Here is a 23,143-nt window from a genome sequence, read left to right on the forward strand (position 1 = left end):
GTAGGGGAGTTATCTCCTGTACCCTGGCCAATATTTGATCTTCAATCAAAATTACATTGAACAGATTATCTGGTTGTGATTACACTGCTGTTTGTGGAAGTTTGCTGTACACATATTGGCCACCGTGTTTCCTGCATTACAACAGTATTACACTTCAAAAAGTACCTGATTGGTTGTAAAACACATTGGAATGTCTGGAGGTTGTGAAAGATGCTATATAAATGCAAATCTTTCTTTTCTTTTCTCAAGTGAAGCAAACTACTTAACCCCATCAAAAATTCTGAGTATATGGACATATAAAGACTGAAGACCCAACTCAGTTGTCACTTTCTTCCTGCTTCTTTCCTCATTCTCTACAAAGAATATCAGTGGCACATACTCAGCAGTAGAACAACTCCTGTGCAGGGAATGATTCATGTGAAAGCCATAACACAAATCGGTTTGGATCCATATGCCAAAAGATATGATCACGTACTGTAGTTAATCTAGATGGTAATGTTAATTTATTTATCTATAACGGTCAATGTGGCATAATCTCTCAGTTGGACCCTGATTGAGAGATGTCTGAACAGCAGTCATCAAATTAATACAAATCTTTCTTGGGTTTTTTCCCCCACCAGATGATAATTATGGGATGCATCAATCTCGCATTGCAATACTCAGTCACTCATTTGTCTTGGGTCTTCGCAACACAAGAAACATTTGACTCAACTTGGGGCTTTTTGAACACTTACGTAGTGGTAACAATGCCTCCCATCCGATTTAAATAGATGTGTTTAAATGAGGGGTGACCCGAGGATGAGTCTAAAAGACCACTGCATTAGAATGGCAAAAGATCTATAATGGGGGATCACAGATCACGAACCCTGCAGACTAGCACTGTTGTTTTAAATGAAGTAAATTTAAACTGACCTGATTTGAAGAGCTTTGAGTAATAGTTAAATTAGCCAGTGACTGAAAATAAGATCACAGTTGGGATCCAGTGAGGGCTTGGATAACACAGGACACAAAAAGTGATTTCCTATTCATGCAAATAGATCACAAAGAACAAATAAGACATGAAAGTAAAAATCTACTTTTGCTCCTTAAGCATAAGAAGCATGTCAGAGAAAATTTTGTCAGAGAAAATTCACTCAACTGATTCCTGGAATGAAGGAGCTACCCAAGAGGAAAGGCTGGTCACGTTGGTTCTGTATCCACTGGAGTTTAGCAAAATAAAAAGAAATCTTACTGAAACATCTAAGATCATGTGGGAACTTGACAGCGTGGGTGCTAAGAGGATCTTGCTCTTGTGGGAGAGACTAGAACTAGAAGACAGTTTAAAAATGTGGTCACCCATTTAAGATGGAGATGAGGAGGAATGTTTTCTCTCACAGGGTTGCAAGTCTGTGGAACCCCTTTGCCCAGAGAGAGCAGTGGAGGCAGAGTGATTGAATATTTTTATGGCTGAGTTAGATAGATTCTTCATTGACAAACATTATAGGGGGCAGGAAGGAAAGTGGCCTTGAGACCACAATCAGATTGGCCACGATCTTATTTAATGGTGGTGCAGGTTCGAGGGGCCAATTTGTACTCCTGCACCGAATTTGTATGTTCCTATGTTCACAGTTACATTTACATACCACCTCATGGGGGTGGATCCAGTTGTTGTGGTCAACGTCGGGACAAATAACATAGGTAAGACTAGGAAAAAGGACCTGTTTGGGGATTATCAGGAACTAGGAACTAAATTAAAGAAAAGGTCCTCAAGGGCTATAATCTCCGGATTATTAACCGAGCAACGTGCAAATTGGCATAGGGACGCGAGAATAAGGGAAGTAAACACGTGGCTAAAGGAGTGGTGCGAGAGAGGGGTTCCGTTTTGTGGGGCACTGGCATCAGTATTGGAACAGGAGGGATCTGTACCGTTAGGACGGTCTCCACCTGAACCGATCTGGGATCAATGTTCTAGCGAAAAGGGTAAATAGGGTGGTTAACAGGACTTCAAACTAGGAAGTTGGGGGGGGCGGGGGTGAAGAGGGAAGGGTAAAACTCCAAGAAGTATGACTAATGGGAGACAAAGCAGCAGGTTAGTGTGTCGGTGGGGGGTGGGGGGGTGGATTCAACTTCATGGAAAATTATGAAAAAACTGAAAAGAAAGGAGAGCCCAGGAGAGGCTATTAAAGTCTCCAGAACACAAAATAGGACAGTGTTTCGAAAGGGCTAGGAATCCAACTTCAAGCACATCAGATAAAGGGACAGCAATGAGAAAGGGGACGGGAAATACAGGACTGTAGGTGTTGTATCTGAATGCACGCAGTATACGAAATAAGGTAAATGAGCTTGTGGCGCAGATTGAAATTGGCAGGTATGATGTGGTGGGCATTACGGAGACACAGCTGCAAGGGGATCAGGACTGGGAGCTAAATGTCCAAGGATATACACCCTATCGCAAAGATGGGCAGATTGGCAGAGGGGGTGGGGTTGCTTTGTTAGTAAGAAATGAAATTAAATCGATAGCAAGAAATGAGGCAGGGTCAGATGATGTAGAATCTATGTGGGTAGAGTTGAGGAACTGCAAAGGTAAAAAAAACCATAATGGAAGTTATGTACAGGCCTCCGAACAGTAGTCAAGATGTGGGGCACAAGATACACCAGGGGATAGAAAAGGCACGTAAGAAAGGCAAGGTTACAGTGATCATGGGGGATTTCAATATGCAGACAGACTGGGAAAATCAGGTTGGTAGTGGATCCCAAGAAAAGGAATTTGTGGAATGTCTACGAGATGGCTTTTTGGAGCAGCTTGTGGTGGAGCCCACTAGGGAACAGGCAATTCTACATTTAATGATGTGTAATGAGGCAGATTTGATAAGGGAGCTTAAGGTGAAGGAACCCTGAGAAGGAAGTGACCACAATATGATAGAATTTACCCTGCAATTTGAGAGGAAAAAGCTGGAATCAGGTGTAACAGTATTACAGTTGATTGAAGGCAACTACAGAGGCATGAGGAAGGAGCTGACCAGAATTGACTGGGAGATGAGCCTAGCAGGAAAGACAGTGGAATAGCAATGGCAGGAGTTTCTGGGATTAATTTGGGAAACACAGCAAAAATTCATCCCTAGGAAGAAGAAGCATCCTAAAGGGAGGACGAGGCAACCGTGGCTGACAAGGGAAGTCAGGGACAACATAAAAGCTAAAGAGAAAGTATACAATGCGGCGAAGAGCAGTGGGAACCCAGGGGATTGGGTAGCCTACAAAGACCAACAGAGGACAACTTAAAAAGAAATAAGGAGGGAGAAGATTAAATATGAGGGTAAACTAGCCAGTAATATAAATGCAGATTGCAAGAGTTTTTTTAGATATATAAAGGGTAAGAGAGAGGCAAAAGTGGACATTGGACCGCTGGAAAATGACGCTGGAGAAGTAGTAATGGGGAACAAAGAAATGGTGGAGGAACTGAATAGGTACTTTGCGTCAGTCTTCACGATGGAAGACACGAGTAACATCCCCAAAGTTCAAGAGAGTCGGGGGGCAGAGGTGAGTATGGTGGCCATTACCAAGGAGAAGGTGCTAGGAAAACTGAAAGGTCTGAAGGTGGATAAATCACCTGGATCAGATGGATTACACCCCAGAGTTCTGAAGGAGATAGCTGAAGAGATAGTGAAGGCGTTAGCGGTGATCTTTCAGAAATCACTGGAGTCAAGGAGGGTCCCAGAGGACTGGAAAATCGCTAATATAACCCCCCCTGTTTAAGAGGAGAAATTACAGGCCGATTAGCCTGACCTCAGTCGTTGGTAAGATTTTAGAGTCCATTATTAAGGATGAGATCTCAGAATACTTGGAAGTGCATGCAAAATAGGGCAAAGTCAGCATGGTTTCAAGGGGAGGTCAGTCCTGACAAATTTGTTAGAATTCTTTGAGGAGGTAACGAGTAGGTTAGACAAAGGAGAGCCAATGGATGTTATCTAATTGGACTTCCAGAAGGCCTTTAACAAGGTGCCGCACAGGACGCTGCTCAGTAAGATAAGAGCCCATGGTGTTAGAGGCAAGGTACTAGCATGGATAGAAGACTGGCTGTCTGGCAAGAGGCAGAGAGTTGGGATAAGGGGGTCCTTCTCAGGATGGCAGCCGGTGACTAGTGGAGTTCAGCAGGGTCAGTGTTGGGACCACAACTTTTCACTTCATACATTAATGATCTAAATGAAGGAACTGAGGGCATCCTGGCTAAGTTTGCAGATGATACAAAGATAGGTGGAGGGACAGGAAGTATTGAGGAGGTGGGGAGGCTGCAGAAGGATTTGGACAGGTTAGGAGAAAGGGCATAGAAGTGGCAGATGGAATACAACGTGGGGAAGTGTAAGGTCATGCACTTTGGTAGGAAGAATAGAGGCATTGGCTATTTTCTAAATGGGGAGAGAATTCAGAAATCTGGAGTGCAAAGGGACTTGGGAATCCTAGTCCAGGATTCTCTTAAGGTTAACTTGCAGGTTGAGTCAGTAGTTAGGAAGGCAAATGCAATGTTGGCATTTATTTCGAGAGGACTAGAATATAAAAGCAGGGATGTGCTGCTGAGGCTTTATAAGGCTCTGGTCAGACCACATTTAGAATATTGAGAGCAATTTTGGGCTCCGCATCTCAGGAAGGATGTGCTGGCCCTGGAGAGGGTCCAGAGGAGGTTCACAAAGAATGAAAGGCTTAACATATGAGGAACGTTTGAAGACTCTGGGTCTATACTCGATGGAGTTTAGAAGGATGAGGGGGGGATCTGATTGAAACTTACAGAATACTGAAAGGCCTGGATAGAGTAGATGTGGGGAAGACATTTCCATTAGTAGGAAAGACTAGGACCCGAGGGCACAGCCTCAGAGTAAAGGGAAGACCTTTTAGAACAGAGATGAGGAGAAACTTCTTTAGCCAGAGAGTAGTGAATTTATGGAATTCATTGCCACAGAAGGCTGTGGAGGCCAGGTCATTAAGTGTATTTAAGACCGAGATAGATAGGTTCGTGATGAGTAAGGGGATCAAAGGTTACGGGGAGAAGGTGGGAGAATGGGGTTGAGAAACTTATCAGCCATGATTGAATGGCGGAGCAGACTCGATGGGCCGAATGGCCTAATTTCTGCTCCTATGTCTTTTGGTCTTATTCTGTCAGTCAGAAACACCTCAAAGTACTTCACATGTAATTAATTACTTTGAAACATAGTGACAGTTAGTGAATGCAAATGCAGGAGATATTTTGCACCCACAAGCAACAATGAACTTCCACATGATCTGTATTTTGGATGAAGTTGGGCCAGGTAGGAATATTGGGTAAGATACCAGGAGGATCCTTACTCTTCAAATGTTACCATGGAACCCTTAACTTCCAGCTGAACCACTGCATCATGCATCTGGAATCTTGATTCAATATCTCATCCAAAGACTTTGAAGACAATCCCTTCCTCCTCACCTAAAATACTGCACCGAAGAGTCAACTTAGATCATGTGTTCAGTCCCTGGAATGGAATTTAATTCTACGTCCCTCTAAATCAGAAGCAAGGGGCAAACCACGTCAAGCTGATATTGGAACCTGAACCACAAAGATTGAGAGTAGAACTAGGTCTTATAATGTCAAACGAATGTTGAGAACAATGGGGAATACAATCGGTGGTAGGGGGTGCAACTAATTGAGCACCACTGAACAAATCTGGTTCCACTGTGATGCAGGCTCTGCTGAGACAAGCACTACAGGATCAAATCAAGCTACTTACCACCATAAGTGCAAGACCCTAAAACTTAATGCCATACAAAATAACAGCTGGAATATCTCCACATTTGAACACAATATTTGACTATCTGAGAAGAAATTACTTCCATGAGACACTGGCATTCTGCTGCTGCTCAGTGCTATAATACCACAGGGCAAGCCTGTGGGGCCAGTAAGGCAATATTTGTTTAAGCTTCATTCTGTTAGCTTTGAACCATCTGGGAAAATCGAAGCAAACACATTTCAGTAGCTTGTATGTCACTATAGAAAACACAAGACCTCTATCCTCGAGCGGAAGTACAAGAACTGCTGAGTGTCCAGGAGGGAAAACGGGTTCAGCTACGGATAATCACCAGTTCATGCAAATGTCAAAATACCTTCAAATAGATGATCTAGCCATGAGAGTGAACCATGAGTCATGAGACCATCCTCCAATCAAGCTGTTACGGTTAAATACTGAGTCAGGGATTATAATCTAACCCAGACCTCTGGTATACCAGCAGAATCATATCTCAATCAAAGAAGCAGAAGTGAGTCATTGTTTGTTGACTTGAGGAGACCATACATTTCTTGTACCATACACGCTGGCTCTGTAGTTTCATCTAGAAATATTCCAGGACTCACCTTGGTGCCTACACCCACCTCTCGTGATTGACATACCAGATTGGTTACTTATTTATTCCAGTTCCCTTGATTCCTGACAAGACGGTGACTCAGGTCTTACCAACAGTGGTGCTCACCTCCTTGACGTTCTGCAGTGATTCAGGGGTGATGCTGAAGTCCACATGGCTTGGGGTCAGCCTCCCCTTCTGAGGCTTTAAAAGAAAAGAATAAACTTTAAAAGAAGGCAAAATCACAGAAATTTACTGCATGGGAGGAAGCCATTCAGGCCATCATGTCTGCACCAGCTAACAAATAACCATTCAGCTTAATCACACTTCACAGCCCTTGTAGGTTACAGCATTTCAAGTGCATACCCAAGTATTTCCTAAATGTTGAGGGTTTCTGCCTCTACCACCCTTTCACGCAGTGATTTCTAGGCCCCCACCGCCCTCTGGGTGAAAACACTTCCCCTCAAATCCCCTACAGACCTTCTATCTCTTACTACACATCTATGCCCCCTGATTATGGACCCCTCAACTAAGAAGAATAAAGCCTTCCTATACACTTGATCTAGACCCCTCAATTTTACCAATTTCAATTAGGTCCCCCCCTCAGCCTCTGTTATTCCAAAGAAAATAACGCTAGCCTATTCAATCCTTCCTCATAAATAAAATTCTCCAGCCCAAGCAACATCCTCGTAAACCTCCTCTGTACCCTCTCACCACATTTCCTGTAGTGTGACAACCAAAACTGCACTCAGTACTCCAGGTGTGGCCTAACTAGTATTTTATACAGTACCAGCATAACCTCCAAGCTCTCACAATCTATGCCTCAGCTTATTATTAGCCACATATCCTGTATGCCTTCTTGACCACCTGATTTACCTGTCCAGCCACCTTCAGGAATCTCTGCACATAGCCTCCAAGATCCCTCTGTTCCTCCACACTTCAATATCCTACCATTGTAATCATTGTAACATACAAATTTCAGAAATTGGAAATGGATGGCATTTTACACAAATACTGGGAAGACATGAGTTCCCAAACATGTGCAGCCATAGGAGCCTCTTCTCCTGGGACCACATGTTGAAAAAGTTTCATATCCCCACTATTTTCTGTTCAGTTAAGAGTCTTCACACCAGGAGCATAACTTAACAAATTGGGCCCATAATGAAAAAGATGTTTATGTTCAGCATAAGCAACATACGCATTTGGAGAGACAGTGCAGACACAATGGGCCGAAAGGCCTCCTTCTGTGTTGTTAAAATTCTGTGATAAGCAAACAGGCTCTTCCACAACTGGGTTCCCTTGACAAAATTCAGCTGACTGTTGTCAACATTCTGAACTTGATCAGATGGATCAATGATTTATTCATTTCAAGTTCTCTTGCTTAATTTTTACACATTTGAACATTTTTATTCTCTCTTTCATGCTGTGTTTGTCCCTGTTGAGGCCTAGCTTGAACTTTTGAGCATTGATTTCTCATTTATTAGAGGTTCCTTACACAGCTTTCTTCTCCCTCCTTTCCACTTACACTCGATTCATTACCTATGCCCCTCATGTACCCATTTATTGGCTTCACACATAAATCAGTGATGACCTCAGAGTCCTCAGGGAGACGAACATGCTTATTCTTCCTGACCTTGTCTTTAAAAAGCTGGTCTGTACTTACCAGTGAATGCACAATGAACTCGCAGCTCTTGGTCAAGTCTTTGGCAAGCAATGGTCGACGCACATCACAACGTAGTGTGTACTAAAAGAAGCACAATGGTCAATCACACTTTCGGTAACAGAACAACCTAATTAAAGATAGACCAAGATCCAGTATTCACAAGCTTGGACAAGCAGCCTTCCAGAAATGCAAGTTCACAGAATGGCATCCCGGGGTTATGAAAGGTTGTTTATCACAGCTTTGCCATAACTGACACTACCAGCAAAGAACACCAAATCATTACAAAAGGACCAAAAATCTGCAGCATAGGTTTCATCACTAGAAGCGACTTACAATTTTGGATTATTGAACTAGAAACAAACCACCTGGGTAATCTAGCCAAATGGTTCATCTCCAGCTGGCAGTCACTGAGCTCAACAAATCAGTGATATTCATGATCCTCAATACCAATTTTAATGATCATGGTTCAGCACCAAGGCTTAAATCAAAACATTTCCTCTAAGGCATAATAGTTGCAACATGCAAGCGTTTTCTTTTAAGTTCATTTGTTCCACCAAAAAGGCAACTTACAGCCCACAACAATCATAGTAACTTCAATGCACCTACGCAGACTGTGTTTGAAGGCAATGTGAGCTATCAGTTGGTATAAATGCAGCAAACAACAATCAGGTAAACTTAACTCATCAAACATTCAAACACCACCAACTAACACAACTTGAAATGAATTGCCAAGTTATTTCTTTAAAATACTTGCATTAAAACCAATGTATCATTCTAAAATGAAACAGTAATGAAGGCCACATTTGTGAAATAAAAACAATGCATTTTCACATGGTTTGTTAAAATAAAGCCAGCAGCGTTGCTGCCTCACTTCGTCTCAGCTGGTATAAACAGTAAATATGACAATTTAAATGGAGTTTCATGTGCCAACATCCACAATTTAAAAACCACCAGAAAACATATTTGTTTGTGAATCTGGTGAACCAATTCACCTCCCTTGTTGGATAGTGAGAAAAGAGTTTATATTTCCATGATTAAAAACAAACTTTTGTAAAACATTTCATATTGCCATTTTTATTGCAAAGCAAAGTGAGTGCAGGTATTGGCTACTACAGCTCAAAATTGCTCCATGTTCAGCACTATATCTCAGGACAAGAGTAAAAAGACTTATATATAGTTGGATTATGCACATGGCAAGCACTGTAACAGTAATGTTTCAAAAAGATTCATGAATCGGAATGAACTCTTTACTCTCTCATCCATGAATTCCAACATTGCTCAAGAAACCCTCAGGATGTCAGCACCTTGAAGCAGGATAACAATGTGGAACAGCTACCAAGTTTCTTTTAAAAACTCAGATGCTAGAGGAGTTTCAGCGCTGAGATCAACGATCAGGTCAGTTAAGGTGAAAATGTCAGGTTGTGCACTTCGGCAGGAAGAACAGAGGAACAGCATATTATTTAAACTGAGAAAGGCTGCAGAAAGCTGTGGCACAGAGGGATTTGGGGGTCCTTGTGCATGAATCACAAGAAGTTAGCATACAGGTTCAGCAGGTAATAGGGAAGGCAAATAGAATGTTGGCCTTTATTTTAAAGGGAATGGAGTATAAAAATAGGGAAGTCTTGCTAAATCTACACAAAGCACTAGTTAGACCACACCTAGAATGCTGTGAACAGTTTTGGTCCCCTTATCTAAGGAAGGATATACTGGCATTGGAGGCAGTCCAGTTCATTAGGTTGATCCTAGCGATGGAGGGATTTTCTTATGAGGAGAGGTTGAGTAGGTTGGGCCTATACTCATAAGGCGCAATCTTATTGAAACATATAAGATTCTTAGGAAGTTGGACAGAGTGGATGCTGAGAGGCTGTTTCCACTTCTAGGAAAGTCTCAGGCCAGAGGGCATAATCTCAGAGTAAGGGGTCATCCATGTAAAACGGATAAGGAGGAACAACTTCTCCCAGAGGGTATTGAATCTGTGAATTTTTTTTAAACCACACAAGGCTGTAGAGACTGGGTCGTTAAGTATATTCAAGGTTGAGATAGACAGATTTTTAAACAGTAAGGGAATCAAGGGCTCTAGGGGCAAGGCAGGAAAGTGGAGTTGAGGATTATCAGATCAGCCATGATCTCTCTGAATGGCAGAGCAGACTCGATTGGCCGAATGGCCTACTTCTGCTCCTACATCTTATGGTAGGAAGGGCAAGGAATCAGTTAGGTAACTGGGCTTTTGGTGGGCAGGGGAGGAGAAAAGAAGGGTAGTGAGCAGAGAAAATGAGTATGGCATGGAGAGGTGGAGGAGTAAGAGGGCAGTATGGAAGGCAGCGCTGGCAGCGAAGAGGTGGGCAGCAGTGTGGGGTTTTGGGGGGGGAGGGGTGCAGGAGGACAGAGAGGGAGGGGGGGAAAGGGATGAGGAATGAGGCACAGAGACTGGTACCTAGACTTATAATGAGTATACTGCGCAACCTCTACAAATAAAATGGGAAATTTAATGCTTAATGAAAATTTAATGATGTGCACAATTGGATGGGGAAAGAGTGAAAAGTCTGTAGAACTGCAAACGTCAGCCCTTCGAGACCTTCAGAAATTACGCAAACACACTAGCACTCAATTTTCTGAATTATGCTGATAAAATGTAGAGTCAGCAAGCACTTTCTTTTCAACATTTCAAATGTATTTCATTGGCTGTGACAAGGTTTGGGATGTCCAAAGGTCGTGAAAGGCACATTATAAATGCACATCTTACAAAATTAATCGCTGGAGTAGAAGACCTCTTCTGGCCTTTGACCTTGTCAGCCTTAAAGAAGTGTTGTGCTGTTTCATTATTGCTTCGCACATCATTGAATCTCTTACTTTGTAGCTTCTTAGTGCATTTTGTTTAGTGCATTTAATCTTTTCTCTTGACTTTTCTTTGGAGGGGAACCTTTCCAACTTGCTTTTGTTTCAAATCTCAGCATTCCAGGGAGTTTAAAACTCCAGTCGCCTAAAGTGTGCCAGTTCTCAAATGCATGGGGCTGAGTTTAATAGAAAGGGAGATTAAGCAACGTATTTAATGGATGGAAAATCTGATATTGTCCAACTTTCACCAAGATTACAATTACTCCAGAACAGTGCAGCTTCTGGCAGGTTAATAAGGGCCTAGTACCACACAAAATCAGAGAAAATCCTCCCTCTCCTCTTAGCCACCCCAGTCCAGCTCCAATTAATCCAGGTCAAAAATGCTAACCTGTTAATAGTAATTGGGACAATGCGGAATACAATCTTTTGTTAAACCTTGATACATACAGCTGCCACTTACCTGAATGTTTACAAAGACGCCGTGGTACGTCTCGTACATAACTTTACTGCCTTTTACCTTCAGCGGGAATTCAAAAGGGATTTCTGTCCGGCCACTGGGAAGCTTCCCTGCCTTGGTTACCTCTACACTATTGCTGATGAGCTGGATAGGCTGCAAAAAGAGCAAAGATCAGTGCTGAAACTTCAAGGCAAGTTAAGTCACAAAGAGTGCCATGTTTTTGGGGAGTGGCTTTAAAATGCTGAGATTCGGCGTATGATGATTCTGTGTCCGGCATTCTCGGAGGCCGGATGCACAAGTAAAGATCCGTCCCCTCAGCTCCAATAACAGGTCAAATTTTTCCATTATAAGTGACACACAAATTGGAAATTTCTTTGACTTGTTGGGTATCCAAGTTCAGAAAAGCAAACACCACGGTTCTAATAGGGCTTCTTTGGGAACTCCATATGCTCTTTCTACTCTTGTTTTCATACAAGGCTGTCGACAGGTAATACAAGCACCTCTCTCCCCTTTCCCCAGAGACCACAGCTGATTTGGGTTCAGCTGGGTCCAGTGATCTAATGGTTAGGACATAGGAACATAAGGTTATTTAGCCTGATGTGCAACCTAACTATGTATCAAACTATGCCAAATATTGTTCAATAGCTTTAGTTAACAAAAAACGATCAAACTCAGAATTAAAATAACTGATCTAGCATCAACTGACATTTGTTGGAAGAGTTGCAACTTAACCACTCATTGAAAAAAGTATTTCCTAATTCCACGTCCTTGTGGCAGTCAACCAACAACCCAGAGGTTGAGAGTTCAAATTCCACCATAGCAAGTTGTAAAACTGAAATCAATCAATCTGCTAATTTGTAGACACTGAAAATTGCTGATTAGTAGTTAAAAACCCAACTAATTCACCATTGTTCTTCAGGGAAGGAAACCCTCACCTCTCCATGCCACACTCATCCGCTCTGTTCACTACCCTTCTTTTGTGTCTTGCCACATATATATCCAGTCCACATTATGTGGCTGACTCAATGTCAAATAATCAAGGGCAACTAGGGCATGCTAAATAGCATGCATAATATATTTCCATTTGAAAAGTCTACAGCATAATCATTGACTTTTTCTCTTTACTGATAGACTTCCAATGCATTTCCAGCATTTTTTATTTTTACCTCAAAATACAGGTGCAATTAATTTCTTTTCATAATAACACAAAATAGTTCTAAGGAGCTTTCGCCATCCAGTGGCTGATCATCGGTGATGTTTCCAAGTGCTTCTTGATTTTCAGGCAGCCTGGATGCTTTTGGGAGGTTTTATTGGGTCATTTGTCATCGAACGGACGAAACTTTGGGCACAAGGGTTGCAATTACAATATTTTTTATGAAGTCTCAGTCTAATATGGACTTACATGCAAGCTTGGCAGCCAGATAGTCTGGCTCCTAGTTACATCAGACCACACATTATTTGCTTAATCACATCATTTAAGTTGGCTGTTCTGCACTGCCACTCTCCAACGCCACTTCCGCAAGTAAGGAAAGTAGGCTGTTTGGTCAAATAATCAAGACTTGTCAGCTGCTATCTGTAACTCACTTCAAGCAGATAATGCCTATCATTCCAAAAGCATTTTCTCAGTAAAGCAGTGCAGCTGACAGCAGACGTACATCTATCTCTCTCCACCGAGTTCCTTGACATAAACAGCCCAACTTTAGGAACCATTGTATTCAAGGAGCTAACAAACCTGAAGAAGAAGAAAAGAGCCCGTGAATATGTGTTGGCTGTCTGTTGTCAGAAAGGGAACATTTGAAGTTGATCCCCTGAGTTTGCACTCATTAGCAGACCAGCATCTAACTGGAAGGTTAAAGAAGTAGTGTACAGATCTTCTGCGAAAGGTGTAACCTCCCACATAAGAGTTAAGGCCATAGATCAGATTTTCCAACAGACACCAAGCAGGGAAACAAATCCATATATAAAAAAAAATGGTTCATGCCCACAGTGAGCTCATTTGATGAGGAAAGGAAAAAGTTGGGATCACCTCACATACCTTGACAGAATTGTAGAAAGCTTCAAATACACCAACACTCTTCGCACTGAGCTGCAGGCTAACAATCCCATCCATAGCCAAGGTGATTCCCTGGTGCTGAATGGCTTCTTTACTGGATAAAATAACCACTCCAGACAGAGTTTCCTGTAACAGAAGCCACAATATAAATTAAAAGCCTTGCTGTTATATATTCAAATCCACAAAACAGTGCACTGTGGGTACCCACCAATTACCAACCCATTTTATTGGACTCTTCATTCATTTCTACTGTATTTCTCAACATTACTTTTTTTCATGCAGTTGAAAATTCCCCTTGCATCTGCAGAGACACCACAGTCAATATAGAAGTTTGCCAAGTATTTATTTTGCTCTGTTTCATTATCTCAACATTTTTAATTATATAGCCATTGGGGGTTAATTGTATTTAGGTGGTGGAAATTAATTGGGAACACACCTATACTCAAGAGTATATCAAGGAGCAGCCTGAAAGTGAGATTGTTGGTTGAAGATGCACGGCGCCATGTGTACCTATACACTTACAAGCTTTTATTTACAGAAAGACTAAGCTCCACTGTTGTATCCTTCATCATCTGTATCTAACGAAAACGGTCTAATGTGCATTAGACCATAAGAACAGGCCATTCAGCCCCTTGTGCCTGGTCCGTCATTCAATTATATTAGGGCTTATTTGTATTGTAACTCCATCTACCTGTTTTGGTTCCATATCCTTACAATCCTTGCCTAACAAAAGACTAGCAACCTCAGTTTTGAAAGTATCAATTGACCCTCTAGCCTCAACAGCTTCTTAAGGGACATAGTTCCAGATTTCCATTACCTTTTATACAAAGAATTGCTTCCTGAAATCATCCTGTAAACAACCTACTTCTATTTTTAAGGTTATGCTACCTTGTTCTGGACTCTGGTTTATACTGCCTTCGGTCCAAGCAGTAGGTGGGAGCTTCACTTGGCCTCAGTCCCTCTGCGGTAAAGAGTACATGTAAGAAAATGGATCAGTCAGCATTCCTGCTTACTATATACTTGACCCTTGCCGATAAGTGCATTTGATCAAGTGACAAGCAATAACAGGATTAGAGTATCCCACGCAAGAATTTGCCAACACTATCTCAGCCTGCATGTGGAAAACAGCCAAAAGGACAACACACAACAGGGACAACACAACTGTCCCTGCTGTCAGTGGAACTGTATCCCATTAAATGCCAGTGATTCTAGGATAGGAGGAAACTGAAATAAGTGAAGAGGGCACTCAGTAGAGCACATACCTCAGCCACACTATGTTAACTCACACCATGTTATTGTAATTACGCAGCTCTTGCTCAAGGTTTTTCCCTGCCTGATTGATGTTCTGTAACTACAATGCTGAAAAAATAAATAACTTTTTTACTAACAGCTTCAATCTCACTGAGGCTTCAGGCCAATCCACATCCAACAACCTGCTCCGAAAACTCTGCTCACATTTTGACAATTGTGACAAATTCCATCACAGAAGCTGAGACAATCCACAACATAGTTTAACAATCAACATTATAAATCAAACAACCCACAACATTCTTAAGAAAATGTCAATTTGCCCTCTCTTTCAATGTTGATGGATGAATCTTTTAAAAGATTCCAGGATCCAGGTCTGCAGCTGCACCAAAAATTGTTCAGTTCTTCCTTGGACCATACTCCATCTGTGCACGAAATTAAGTTGAAATCCATCCATTAGTTTGAGATATATTGTTGACAGACTAACAGGACAAAAACAGTTCCTTCGCCCATCTTGATTGGTAAGGGTAATGAGCATAAAGCCCACTTGGTATATTTTTTGCCAACCAATTTCCAAGCAGCCATGGAAATAATTTTAAAGTTCTAAAGAACACCACCATCTTTGTGGAGAAAAAAGCCAAGTCGGGGGTAGTTAGTGACAGCAACTTGTGTTTAGAGCGAGGCCATTAAGGAGTGAAATCAAGAAACATTTTCTCAAAAAGGTAGCTGATATCTGGAATTCTCTCACACCATGGGCATACATTTCCATTCCTTCATTGTTGGTGCGTCAAAATCCTGGACCCCTCTACCTAACAGCACTCTGGAAATACCTTCACCGTATGGACAGCAGTTCAAGGCAGTAGCTCACCACCTCCACATGGGCAGTTAGAGGTAGATAAAAAATGTCTTGCAAATAATGTCGACTTGGCTTGAATTAATTTTTAAGTATAAATCTGCCATCATCGGATTAAATGACTGCCATCAAGATATCAATGTGTATAATATTATTGGAAATTATTTTAAAATGGACTTGTAGTAGGGTCTGTGTCTGTGGGTGTGAGTGTGTGTGCCTTAATTGGATTAAAGCCTGCTAGTATGGGTGCTTTGATGTATAGCAGTTTTGAGATATTAAAACAGTAACGTAGAGGGTACATTTGCATTTTGTTGAACAAACCATTCAAAGACTGTGGTGAATTCTTGCACCTAGCTAAGAGACCCCCAAGCAATATGATTATTTTACTGATAAAATTGGTACTATGAAAGGAGTTTTACTGTTAGAAGAGGTGCAGTTCAACAGGCCTGGTGATATAATGAGAATGCATTCAAAGGGAAGTATATACAGAAGAATGTGTGTGGAAATCAGAGGATGTAAGAGGCATCTAAGCAGCCTGTAAGCTCTATAACTGTCTGCAAAGGAAACAAAACGGAAGGAACCTCATTTTGAATTCATAAGATAAACTGTGCTTTGCCTGGTGTCTGTTTAAAGTCTATTGGTTATTGTTGCCTTGGGGAAAATTATCTGGGAGTGATTAATTTGGGGATTTGTTTAATAGTTATTATGGTAGTAATTTGTGTATGTGTTTAATACCTTTTAAATTAAACATTAATTTTACCTTACAAAAAAATTGTCTGGAGGCTTGGAGGTTTCATTTCCGAATTCAGAGTTGCATCTCAAACATATCAATTAAAAATATTGCTTACGCCAGTTGTTTCCCTCTGGGATTTTAAATAACACAGCCTTTACTAACTGCTGTGTCATAACGAGAAACCAGGCTGACTCCAGTTCCTACATTCCCATGAATTAGTGGGAACTGATTTTAAAACTGAAATTAGGAAGAGCTCCTATACAAGGATTGAAATATTTTGCACCATCTTCCAAGCAGTTAAATAGCAGAAAATTTCAAAAAGCAACCAGGAGCTCATATAGCAAGTGATATTTCTATCACACCTTTAATGCAATACATTCCAAGGTACTTCACAAGAGCGTTATAAAACAAAATAACACCAAGCCACAAAAGGACATATTAGGTCTGATGACCAAAAGCTTGGTCGCAGTAATAGGTTTTAAGGAATGTTTTAAAGAAGGAAAGAGAGGTAGAAAGGCAGAAAGGTTTGGGAAGAATCCCAGAGCTTAGGGCATAGGCAACTGAAGGCTCACTAATGATGGAGCAATTAAAATCAGGGATGCTCAAGAGGGCAGACTTCAAACCCAGATACCTCAGAGGTTTAATGGCTGGCAGAGATTACAGAGATTGGGAGGGATGAGGCCTTGGAGAGATTTGAAAACAAAGATGAGGATTTAACTATGCTTGATTGGAAGTCAGCGAAAATAGGGGTGATAGGCGAATGGGAGTTGGAGTGAGCTCAGAAATGGGCAGAGTTTTGGAGGACCTCAGGTTTACAGAAGGTAGAATGTGGAAGACCAGTAAGGAGTATGTTGTAATGGTCAAGTCGAGAAGAAACAAAGGCATAATTGAGGGTTTCATCTCATGATCTGAGCTAGCAAAGTTAGTCAATGTTACAGAGATGGAAATGGGTAAATGGGTGGTCTTTGTGATGGCACAAATGTGGTTGGCATACCATCTCAGGATCAAAAATGATAAAAGATTGTGCACACACTGGTTTAATATCAGTCCGCTGCCAGGAGAGGGATAGTGTTGGTAGCTAGGGAACAGAGTCTGGATTGGGGACCAAAACAATGGCGCCTATCTTCCCAACATTTAATTAGGGGAAATCTCTAGGCATTTAAGGAGGATGGTGTGTCAAAGGCTGCGGATGGTTTGAGAATGACAAGGAAGGCTAGGTTAACTTTGTCATTTAGGATGTCATTTGTGACTTTGATGAGAACCATTTCAATACTGTGGCAGTGCTGGAAACAAACACGAGTTCCAGGAAAGATGGGCAGGGATTTGGGGGCGGGGGGGGGGGGGGGGGGGGGGGGGGGGGGGCGGTGGCGTTAACACATTGAAAGACTTTGGAGAAGAAAAGTAGATTAGAGATGGGATGATAGTTTACAAGGACAATGGAGGTAAGTTTTTTTTTGAGAGGGGTGATGATTTAAAGGAGAGAGGGACAGCACCTGAAGAGACTATTAATAATATCAGTTAACATGGGGCCAAGAAGGGGCAAAGTCAGCAGTTCAGTAGGAATAGGGTCACAGGAGGAGGAGGTGGGTCTCTCAGGCAAGGTGAGTTCATAGAGGGCCTAAAAGGAGATCGAAGACATCGAGAAATAGATGTGACTACAAGGTATGGGTATCAAGGGGCTTTAGAGGAAGTTTGATCTGGTGGGCTAGTGGAAGAAGGCATCACAGCAGAAGCAGCTGATCAGATCAAGTGACAAATTAGTCCAGGAGTTTCTCTCTTTCTTTTTGGAGGTGAGGGTGGAGGAAACAGGCATTTAAGACAACAGTTTGCAGTTCAGAAAAGAAGCCAAGAGTTATCTTTGCATTACAATGGAATATTGGGAGCTGGCTTAGTGATTTCTGACTACTGAACAAGTACCCTACTTTGATCAAACCCAAGGGATTGGGACATTGGCTAGCACTGAGCAACAGTTTATAGCTGGTCACCTTCACCTCAGTTATGAACACGATTCATGTTTTATGTGAATCAAACACTTATATTACTACAGCAACTACATTTCTATAGTACTTCATTAGCTTTTGGACATATTGAATTTGTGAAACGTGCGATAAAAATGCAACTTTTTTTTATTAAATATGCTCGGTGTACATCAGGCCGATTTTTTGAAATCCAGGCAGCAACCCCAGTATCATTCTGGTGTTGTCCCCAGTTGATGTGATGCATCAACTGTGTTAGCGTAGTGGGTGGAGCATATTGGCCAGTCTGCTCGTCACCTCTTGCTTTCAGCTCTCACCACTGGCTAGCAGTACAACTATCATGAAAAGAGAGCAGAGTGTGATAGCCTCTCCTGCCAGTGCATAGCCTCTTCATCAGCAAGCCCTGTGTAGTGCTTCCCCCATAGTGAAATATGCAAACTCAGTACCTTGCGGATCCAGGCTAAATGACAGAGACTCAAAGGAGGCCTGGCTCCCAGAAACCTGGCATGCAGGTCCACCAGCGTGTGGTTACAAAGTGCCGACAAACCAGACCCCCTCACTATGGGTAAACAGCCCCACTGCCTTGTTGGTGCTTTGAGGGAGAAGGCCAAAGGAGTAAACCCTGACAGAAAATCCAGAGTGGAGTCCAGTAGGCAGTAATCTGTCAACTATCAGTCAGCTTTCCAATAATCCCTGCAGCAGAACTGGTACTGAACAGTACTGGTTTTATCCTTTCCTTTGGACAATACTAGCAATACTGAGAGAGGGGTCCTGACACTTGGACAACTCAGGGTCTCCATACTATTTGCCCAGGCCTGCGTCCTGGAAAGGATACTCCAGCTTGATGGTTTACATTGGCACATCACAGGAAGCAACAGTTACCGGTTATAAGCTCTTGCTCGATTGGCTTAGAGCACAAGTGCCAAGGATTACTTCTGACGGTGGAAGAGATCATTGCGTCTCATTGGATAGCTACCACCTGCCTCAAGTTGGGCAGCCCCAGTCAGTTCGGTCCTGTCCTGCCATGGCCTGCTTGCTTCAATAGATGTTCGGAGCTTAGAGAGTCATCGCTTGACAGCCCGATTGGCAAGACAAACTTAATAAAGATGACACCAGAGCCCTGGCCTAACCAACAACCTTCTGCAGGTTAATGACGCACACAAAACAACTGTGATCAACAAAGAAATTACAATGTTAAATGTGGGCATTGCTGTGCTGCAAGAAACTAGGCTGGCTCAAAGTGGATCCCTTAAAGACAAACACTACACGTTCTTCTGGCTGGGGAAAATCCAAGAGGCAATATGTGAGCACGGAGTGGGATGCACAGCAATAAAAATACTCTACTGGCGATGACTGAACACCCCACAGAAAGCTAAGAGGGACTTCTTACTTTTTATTTGTCAACAAGCATGGGTCCAGTTAATCTCATTCGCACCTATGCCCTGACACTCGCCTCCACCTCATTCGATGAGGCACTTGACACTGCCATCAGCGGAATTCCCAGCTCCAAGGAACATGTATCTTCTCAGAGATTTCAAAACAAGGGTGAATACCGACTACATATCTTGGCCAACATGCATAGGGCACCAGGGAATTAGCAAGATAAACGAAAATGGACAGAAGTTGCTGAAGTTATGCGGTTACCACGGACTTTATGACAAACAACTACTTCCAAACCAAGCCGTGCCACAAAGTGTCCTGGAGACATGGCAAATCCACCTCTACAGCCACAACAGACTATGTCCAACCCAGAAGTGATATACACCCAGGTGCATGTCCATTGTCTACCAAGGTGGGTGGATGCCAATGATCATTCTAGTCAATTTAAACTAAGTCAGTTTAAACTAACTTGGCAGGGGGATGGGATCTGAGAGGAGATTCAGCAGGGGGAGATGCACAGCCAAAATTAGAAGAGAGAGCAAGTGAGTCTGGAAGGCATAGAAATTAAAAGCCAGTTAAGGCACAAGGGAGTTTGGCAAGGTTGGATGGTATTTATTTTTATGCAAGGAGTTGGACTAATAAAGCAGATGAGTTGAGGGCACCAAAACACAATTAACACATGGAAGTATGATGTCATCATTGTCACAGAGACATGGCTGAGAGGGGGCAGGATTGGCATATCAATATTCCAGGGTATAGGATCTTCGTGTGAGATAGGGAAAGAGGTAAAAGGGGAGGGGGTATCGCAATATTGATCAAGGAATCAATTACAGCAGTAAGGAGGAATGACATCTTAGACAGATCCTCAAATGAAGCCATATGGGTAGAACTGAAAAACAAAAAAGGAGCAATCACATTGCTGGGAGTGTATTATAGACCCCCAAACAGTCAGAGAGAGAAATAGAAGAGCAGATATGTAGGCAAATTTCAGAGAAGTGTAAAAATAATAGGGTAGTAATAGTGGGGGATTTCAACTTCCCCAACATTAACTGGGTTAGTCATAGTGTGATAGGTTTAGAAGGAGCGGAATTCTTAAAATGCATCCAGGAGAGCTTTTTAAGCCAGTACATGGAAGGTCCTACTAGAGAGGGGGTGGTCCTGGACTTAATTTCAGGGAATGAAGCCAGGCAAGTGGTAGAGGTATCACTGGGGGAGCATTTTGCAGATAACGATCATAACTCCGTTCGATTCAAGGTTGTTGGAAAAGGAAAAGGATGGGCCAGAAATCGGAGTTCTAAATTGGGGGAAGGCCGGTTTTTATCAGATATGATTTGGCTAGAGTGGACTGGAAGCAGCTACTTTTAGGTAAATCTGCCTCAGAGCAGTGGGACTCATTCAAGAAGGAAATAAGGAGAGTACAGGGCCAACATATTCCAATAAAGATAAAGGGTGGGACCAACAAACCCAAGGAACCCTGGTTGTCGAGGGATATAAAGGATTGGATAAAGAGAAAAGGGGAGGCTTCTGGAAGATACCGAGGGCTCAAAACAGCGGAAGCTCTAGAAGAGTATAGAATGTGTAGGGTGGAACTTAAAAAGGAAATTAGGAGAGCAAAAAGGGGACTTGAAAAAACATTGGCAGGTAAAATGAAGGAAAATCCAAAGTTATTTTACAAGTACATTAAGAGTAAGAGGATAACTAGGGAAAGAGTAGGGCCCATTAAGGGTTATAGTGGCAATTTGTGTGAAGCCGGAAGACGTAGTTAGGCTTCTAAATCAGTACTTTGTGTCAGTATTCACAAGTGAGAGAGACAACATGAGTATGGAAATCAAGCAGAAGGATTGTGATATAATTAAAGAAATTAGCATAGAAAGGGAGGAGGTTCTAAGTGGTCTGGCAGGCTTAAAAGTAGATAAATTTCCAAGCCGAGATGAAATGTATCCCAGGTTGTTGAGTAAGGCAAGGGAGGAGGTAGCAGGGGTGCTGGCAATAATTTTCAATACCTCTCTGGCCACGGGAGAGGTGTCAGGGGACTGGAGGATAGCCAATGTGATACTGTTATTCAAGAAGGGAAGAAGGGATAAATCAGGGAACTACAAGCCAGTCAGTCTAACCTCAGTGGTGGGGAAACTATTGGAAGCAATTCTGAGGGACAGAATTAATTTGCACTTGGAGAGGCAGGGATTCATCAAGGGCAGTCAGCATGGTTTTGTTAAGGGGAGGTCATGTCTGACCAATTTGAATGAATTTTTTGAAGAGGTGACCAGGTGTTTAGATGAGGGCAATGCATTTGACGAAGTCTACTTGGACTTCAGCAAGGCTTTTGATAAGGTCCCCCATTGGCAAATTGGATCCAGAATTGGCTGGGTGGCAGGAAGCAGAGGCTGATGGTTGAGGGGTGTTTTTGTGACGAGATGCCTGTGTCCAGTTGGGTTCCTTGCTGTTTGTGGTATATATAAACGATTTAGACTTGAATGTAGGAGGGTTGATCAGTAAGTTCGCAGTTGACACGAAAATTGGTGGGGTAGTAAATAGTGAGGAGGATAGTCTTAGATTACAGGAGAATATAGACGGGCTGATCAGTGGCAAATGGAATTTAATCTGGCTAAGTGTGAGGTGATACACTTGGGTAGGACAAACAAGGCACGGGAATACACGATGAATAGTAGGACCCTGGGAAGTACCAAGGATTAGAGGGACCTTGGTGTACATGTCCACTGGTCCCTTAAGTTAGCAGGACAGGTAGATAAGGTGGTTAAGAAGGCATATGGGATACTTGCCTTTATTGGCTGAGGGATAGAATATAAAAGCAGGGAGGTAATGCTGAACAAAAACAAAATTAGCTGGAAAAACTCAGCAGGTCTGACAGCATCTGCGGAGAGGAACACAGTTAACGTTTCGAGTCCGTATGACTCTTCAACAGAACTAAGGAAAAATAGAAAAGAGGTGAAATATAAGCTGGATTAAGGGGGGGGGAGCAGGACAGGTAGAGCTGGATAGAGGAACAGTGATAGGTGGATATAACCAAAAGATGTCATAGACAAAAGGACAAAGAGGTGTTGAAGCTGGTGATATTATCCAAGGAATGTGATAATAAATGTACAGATAGCCCTAGTGGGGGTGGGAGGGAAGGGATCGAAATTGGCTAAAAGGCAACGATAAAACAATGGATGGAAATACATTTAAAAATAATGGAAATAGGTGGGAAAAGAAAAATCTATAAAAATTATTGGAAAAAAGGGGGATCGGAAAGAGGGTGGGGATGGAGGAGAGAGTTCATGATCTAAAATTGTTGAACTCAATATTCAGTCCGGAAGGCTGTAAAGTGCCTAGTTGGAAGATGAGGTGCTGTTCCTCCAGTTTGCATTGAGCTTCACTGGAACAATGCAGCAGGCCAAGGATGGACATGTGGGCATGAGAGCAGGGTGGAGTGTCGAAATGGCAAGCGAGAGAGGTCTGGGTCATGCTTGCGGACAGACCAAAGGTGTTCAGGCCTCTGTTCGAGGGAAAAACAGAACCATCCCGTGTTTGGGCCCTTGGACGGTGAGGAGAGGGGAAGTAAAAGGGCAGGTGTTGCACCTTCTGCAGTTGCATGCGAGGTGCCATGGG

The 23,143-nt window shown here is 42.4% G+C and overlaps 1 protein-coding gene across 3 annotated transcripts in view; it reads right to left on the reverse strand.

Moving 5' to 3' along the window:
• Positions 1-23,143, reverse strand: part of vps26c (VPS26 endosomal protein sorting factor C) — a 67,964-nt gene that overhangs the window by 17,852 nt on the left and 26,969 nt on the right. For 2 of the 3 annotated variants that reach the window (XM_041212042.1, XM_041212043.1), the window contains 4 exons: positions 13,327-13,470; positions 11,295-11,444; positions 8,000-8,080; positions 6,466-6,540 (listed from right to left, as the gene is read on the reverse strand). In XM_041212042.1, coding sequence (XP_041067976.1) covers positions 6,466-6,540; positions 8,000-8,080; positions 11,295-11,444; positions 13,327-13,470 — 450 coding nt within the window. The remainder of the gene's footprint in view (positions 1-6,465; positions 6,541-7,999; positions 8,081-11,294; positions 11,445-13,326; positions 13,471-23,143) is intronic. The other variant, XM_041212044.1, reaches the window with a different exon arrangement.

Source organism: Carcharodon carcharias, chromosome 18 (genome assembly GCF_017639515.1).
Source record: "Carcharodon carcharias isolate sCarCar2 chromosome 18, sCarCar2.pri, whole genome shotgun sequence".
Taxonomy (NCBI): domain Eukaryota; kingdom Metazoa; phylum Chordata; class Chondrichthyes; order Lamniformes; family Lamnidae; genus Carcharodon; species Carcharodon carcharias.